Source organism: Lates calcarifer, linkage group LG6 (genome assembly GCF_001640805.2).
Source record: "Lates calcarifer isolate ASB-BC8 linkage group LG6, TLL_Latcal_v3, whole genome shotgun sequence".
NCBI lineage: Eukaryota > Metazoa > Chordata > Actinopteri > Centropomidae > Lates > Lates calcarifer.
This window is the reverse complement of record NC_066838.1, coordinates 22,025,983-22,032,594: the sequence shown is the minus strand read 5'-3', so window position 1 is coordinate 22,032,594 and position 6,612 is coordinate 22,025,983. Positions and strand designations below refer to the sequence as shown.

The 6,612-nt window shown below is 37.3% G+C and overlaps 1 protein-coding gene across 1 annotated transcript; it reads left to right on the top strand.

The window, feature by feature from the left end:
- Positions 1 to 1,121: 1,121 nt before the first annotated feature.
- pym1 (PYM homolog 1, exon junction complex associated factor) lies at positions 1,122 to 5,688 on the top strand. The gene is made up of 3 exons (XM_018687374.2): positions 1,122 to 1,415; positions 3,769 to 3,862; positions 4,297 to 5,688. Exons 1-3 carry the CDS (start codon positions 1,385 to 1,387, stop codon positions 4,811 to 4,813), a joined length of 642 nt encoding a protein of 213 aa, XP_018542890.1. The 5' UTR covers positions 1,122 to 1,384; the 3' UTR covers positions 4,814 to 5,688.
- The last annotated feature ends 924 nt before the right edge of the window (positions 5,689 to 6,612 follow it).

The following is a 6,612-nucleotide window of genomic DNA, read 5'->3' as shown; positions in this document are numbered from 1 at the left end:
CATAATAGGAACTTTGTTCTGCTACATCTAAAAAGGACAGAGAAAATAAAAATGCATGAACACTAAGCACTTATTTTCACTCTTTGATGACCACAGGAAATGATGAGCACGGGAAGAAGTTTTTTTTAATTATTATTTCCTTAGTTACACTTCACGCCTACACATATTTATAATACACTTTCACACAGACACACAAACAAATACAAATATGGTCCTGCCAGGAACATTCACAATTCCACTTACTTCTTAGTATATAGTATTGTACGTTGCAGAAAACAAGTAGATACAGATAAAACTTTACATGGTAAAAAGGTTAAAAATGCTGCACACATAGAGTTATATTTGATTGCTGTCTCTACCAGAGTTTTTTTTTCTTAAACCACTTTTTTGCATGAGCTTCCTTCTTTTAAAAATATTATCATTACCTCTAAGTTCAGACTCTCTGAACTGTGACTATGTGTGCCTCACAAGATAAAAAAAAAGGGACTAGAGAAAACAAAAGAACCACATACAAAAATACAAAGACAACCACTGATACTTGTTACTTGAGTATTACTAAAACTTTTCCTTTGAGATATTCTTTGGGTGACACACTACTGAAAAGAATAACTAGTTATATGAAAACATATGAAAAAATTTCAAGTGAACTCAACCTCAACAAACTGCAACAGTTTCTGCTTCTCACACATTAACATAGCAACAATAATCAAAGAATGTAATAGGGTAACACGCACAGAGGACAATTTTTTTTGCATCAAGTACTTCTACTGTTGATACTTTAAGTACATTTTCTCCATTATGCTTACATGCATGTACTTTCAATGCAGTACTTCTACTTGTAATGTGCATACAGTACTTTTACTAGTACTTTTACTCACGAATAATGAGTACTTTTGATTTTTTTGTTAAATATCATTTTGTTGTTAATAATTCTATAGTTTTAATTACGAAAATTTTTGAATAAATCCCTTTTATGTGTAAATTTAGTAATTCTTTTGAGTGGCATTGCTACTTTTCCTTCAATAAATGATTTGCTACCTGTTCCGCCGCAGCATCAAGCGGCTAAACATCCAAACCTGGCAACCCGCGATCCACGTCGTCATTTCCGAAGTCGAAGAATAAGGTTCGCTCGGTTTAGCATCCTGGTCCGCCCGATTATAAACACAGTTTAACGGTCGTTGCTTCACGTCCAGGGCCTCGGTTTCCTCTCTAATAACAGAATGTCCGTGCTGTCATGACAGCTCTCACCTGGAGGGAAGAAACGTCGTTAGAGCAAATGTTTAAAAAGCTGTAGTGTTGTTTTCCTGTGTCGGGTCTAAACGAGCGGGGGGACGTTTGAGGACACCGTCCGACTGAGGAGAGCGGAGCCACACATTAAACCAAAATGGCAACCCCGTATGTGACAGATGAATCTGGTAAGGCTGCTGCATGTGCCAGACCTTTGTTTACTGAAACGAAACTCCTTTTCATTAAACATAGAAACTACAATCGAGGCTGGGTCTATCTTTTCCACTTGATTGTCAACAATAATCACACGTTTAACGACGTTGTTTTGGAGCTAGCTGATGCTAACCTTAGCTGTAGTGGCTAACATTATACTCTCCACTGTAGCTTAGCTTGTAGCTATCGCACGTCCAAGCTAATTAGTGTGAAAATAGTTTAATATGTATGGCTATTTATATACTGCTGCCGGAAGAACATTTACTTTAGTTCATACGCGACTTTATGGTTATCAACCTTTTAATTAGCCACGTTATTTTTATGTATAGCGACCTAACAGTCGCCACATTAGACAGCAGCTAACAGTGATTAGCTTCCGCTGCTGTAAATTTAGTTGCTGTTGTGATCAAAATATACAGACATAAACAACCATTACGATATTTCATTCATAGACGTAACTATTTTTGTTTTGTACTGACTTAAGTTCGTGTAACTTTTGGGGGTATTTGTTTTCCAGGGAGATAAAAACACCTATATTAGCTGGTAATGTGGATTATTATAAAAGCAGGTACTGGTCAGACATGTTTTGATTATTTACAAGCTACAACTATACAAAAAGTGCAGAAATTGGTTAGCTACACCTAGACGATGTAGATAAAATCCTGTATCTCAGTTTCACATCATAATATCAGTGTAATACCGAACACATGAGTAGAGAAACTGTTGATGTATAAAATAACCAGACATGAATACATAGATGGAAATCAAGGTGCTTGAAGTAAAATGAGGATGCTTTCAGAAAAAAGTGAAATCAGATCAATATTTGCTGTGACAACCCTTCACCTCTAAAACACCACCAGTTCTCTGCTTGTGCACAGTTTTTCAAGGTTCTTGGGGATTTGTTTTGTCAAGCATCTTGGAGATTTTGCCTCAGTTCTTCTGTGGGTTTAGTCTGTCTTAATGTCCTCTGTCTGTCCCAGACTGTCTTCATGATGTTGAGATCAGGGCTCTGTGGAGACCAGACCATCTGTAACAGGACTCTGTGCCCTTCCTTTAGCTGAAGATACTTTTTAATGACTCTGGCTGTATATTTGGGCTCATTGTTGTGCTGCAGAATGAATTTGAGACTCCCTGATGGTAGAGAGTGATGGATAAAAAAAACAAAACAAACTTTTTCATAGCCTTGATAATCTTTAGCTACTTTACATTAGCTGTTCACATAATCCAGCATTTGGGAGGGAAAGTTTGTACAGTACTGTCTGTCATCACACGCAGTGTTACCTTAAAGCACTTGTGTTTGTTAGTTCTCAACATCGCCTAGAGTGATCAACTAGTTATCTCCAACCTATTTGCTGTAAGAGCCCTTAAAATGAGGCAACACACACACACACACACACACACTCACACACTCACACTCACACTCGGTCAACAGCTTGTCAATCCACTGATGAAGCCTCACAGGTTGAAGCTTTGGGGGATTTAAACTCAGCATTGCACAGTGACATCTGGTGGTTTGTAAAACTTATAGCAGCCCATCAAACCTCACTACAACGCCTCGCTGACTTTATAGTTTCAGTCTCATGTGTGTAATAAAAGTCCAAGAAGCCTACAGTATGTGTTATTTATTAAATCTATAAAATTCTTGTTCAGAGGAGCTGCAGTAAATACACATATTATTGTGCTCTGTGCTGCAGTAAAATCAGCAATAAATGACAGAAAATGTCCAAAAAGCCTACATATGAAATATTTCTATTGACAGGAAATATTAATTTACTTTAACAGTGTGGTGTATCAGCCCAGTGTCCACTGTGGATGTATTTTAATGTTTTAATGATTTATGTGATGTTTCACATGAGATGCATTATGATGTGATTGAAGAATATCTGTGAAAATTGCACTTTTCTTATCTTATTGGTTGGTATCAGGTGGAAATGCTTTTTATTATCTATCTATAATCTTGTTATTTTCTTATTATCCAACTAATGTGCAAATAACTTTAGCCTAAAATAATATTTATAATAATAATATAAATAATTATAATTCAGAATTACATATAAATATCAATACATTTATAAGCATGCAGAGCAGCAATAAAAGTATAGGAGAATATTAATGTTAGTAAAAATATAACCAGCCACAAGTCTTATCTAAATAGATGAAAAACACTGCAGTTATGTCTTAGATTGACAAACCTCCAGAGGGATCCGGTGAGCACTGAGCTGTTTTCTTTTTCATTATAAATATCCATTTTAAATTACTTGAAAATTTCCAGATTTATTGATGCACATCTATCAGTATTCTTAAATAAATGTTGTACCTGTTCTTCAGGGAAATATATTGCTGCCACTCAGCGACCTGATGGAACATGGAGGAAGCCGAGGCGGGTGAAGGATGGTTATGTCCCCCAGGAGGAAGTCCCGGTGTAAGTGCACGTCTTCTTTCCCTGTAGTTGTACACAACACAATATAAACCATAAGCTCATTTTGAAATCAGTGGAGCAGCAACGATTAGTTGATTAATCGGAAAATGAATCAGCAACTATTTTTCTGCTTCTCAGACAAATTTGATGCTTTTCATCATCATGTACAAAAGTAAACAGAGGGTTGAACAGATTTGAAGATGTCTCGGGCCGTGGGAAATTAGAACAAGATCTTTCACTGTTTTTTGATACTTTTTAGACTAAATAATCAATTGATTAATGGAAATAATTGTTAGTTGCAGGCGTAGAAATTAGTAGGAGATTATAACATGTAGGTATCTCTGATCGATTAGATTTGTCCGATTAGAAATAACAAATATGTGGAACTTTTGTCATTTCTATCCTCTGACTTCTGTTTGTGTTTCTTGCTGTTTTAGCTACGAAAACAAGTATGTGAAGTTTTTCAAGAGCAAACCAGACCTGCCGCCTGGCCTCAGCCCGTCTGAGGCAGCTCCACCAAAACAGCAGCAGCAGCAAAAGGTCCCCGGTTGTGCTGACAGCGAGGGAGCCGGCCTCTCAAAGTCGGCCAAACGCAACATGAAGCGTAAAGAAAAGCGAAAACAGCAGCAGCACCAAGGCCAGGACGGAGATGTGGATGTGGAGGCGGTGAGTGACGCTGTCGAGAATGTGACCATTTCAGAAGGAGGCGAGTCCTCGAACAAGACGGCGGCGCCTGCCTCTGTCTCGCCTCCCGATGACTCCTCGGCGGCGGCGGCAGCAGCTGAAAAGGCCAAGAAGATCAAAAACCTGAAAAAGAAGCTGCGACAAGTTGAGGAGTTGCAGCAGAAAGTGGACTCAGGGGAAATAAAACAGCCGACAAAGGATCAGTTGGAAAAGCTGGGTCGGGCAAAGGCCTTACAAGACGAGTTACAGCAGCTCGAGCGAGATTCTTGAAGCAATAAAAGGACAGGAGGAGAGTCAGACAGACTGAACATACAAACCACACACTGAAACACAGGGAAGGGACCTTTGCAGCTTTGTGATCACAGCTTTCATCAAACATACTCTACCTATTTGATATTCATAATGGACTCTGGAAGCGAACACAGTCTCAGCATCTTTCAAGCAGAGAACGACAGGATGTCGATGTAGCAGGCTCCACATCTTCAGAACTGACAAGCCTGTTTTCTAGATTCAAATCTCTAAATAGCATTATGACTCCTGCTCATATACTTGTATTGGCCAGGCCATTCATTTATAAATATCTTTTAAAGACCTCGTTGTGAATTGTTTTGTGCATGTCTGTCCTTTCCATTTTGTACCTTTCATAGCATCAAGTATCACTTACATAAGAAATAGAAAAAAAAAAAAAATTCTGTTGAGGAGAATATAGTTTGTTGACCTTTCTGCTTTAACATTTTTGTTAATGATTGGATGGCCTCTTGTAGTCACACTAATGTTGAGTCTATACAGTCATTACATTGATTAAAGCTACATGCTGCATAAAGTGTTTATCTCATATTGCTTTTTACAGGAAGAGTTACATGAATAAATGGAGAGTTATTTTGGGAGGATGTAAATTCATAGAAAAACAACTATATTTTGGTGTCACTGGGTATTTTGGAATCAAGTTATACACTTAAATGGTGAGGCTGGTGATGCTGTATATTTTACATGACACCCTACTGTCAACAAATCCCATAAAAAGACAGAAACCACCTACCAGTGAGTATTGTCTGTGCAGCTAAACCCTGGTGTAGCTTGTTCCTCTGTGCCATAGAGCTCCATTGTTTTCTAAAAATGATTAAAAACACATTAATGACTCACAATGTTGCAGCAAATGACATGTTTCTTCATTATAATGACCATGGGCACTGTAGTAACTCTAAGCTGATCCCACATACACTGTCCTCCTCCTGTAGGTAATAAAATAAAGATTTATATCTTTAGTAGAAATAAATAGACAAGAAGACAAAGTAACACCTTTAAGAGTGAAAACAGTGTAATTTTCCCTGAGGCAGCATCGAAAGGAAGAAAAATCAAAAATAGAATAGTGGAAATGGAAGCGGCGGATCTCGATTTTTAGTCCCTCAACCCCAAAAACACTAGATCCTACATTTCCCACAAGGCAGTTCACTAAAAACTTTTGTTAGACTCCATCTGTCTGGTAAATTTCCATGTCTGTTAAACTCTGTGCTGTTTATAACAAAAGTTGTTTTGCTAGAAATTTGGCCTTTAATACTGTAATTACTCATCATTATAATAAACTGTTTTTTGCAGTTAGTATACAGGAAATAAACATACTTTACCTTCATGTACAAAGAGGAAATGTTATAACACATATGCTGACAGATATCAACAGACTTTAAAAAACCACAGCTAATTAACTTCACTAATAAAAATGTATTTTTTTTTTCTAGAGCAGCTTCCAGACACATCTAGCTTAATTTTAATTTCAACCATCTAAAAAAATCTGGCTTATTTTAGCTCAGTGTTCACTCTGCTGAATTTTATTACATTTTACAAAGAGGTGTGTCTATTGTTCAGCCTACTCTCTTTGATATTAATGAGAAGGATAAAATAATAGGAACACCTGTCATCATAATACAATGCAGCTCAACAAGTAAAAACCTGATTATAATGAGTTTGTACCATGGAGTTGGTACGCAGCTTCAGGTTTTGTTCTGCTCCAGCGAGCTCAGTTAGTTAATAAAAAATTAATTTACTGTCCAGTGTACTGGCAGTAAAATATC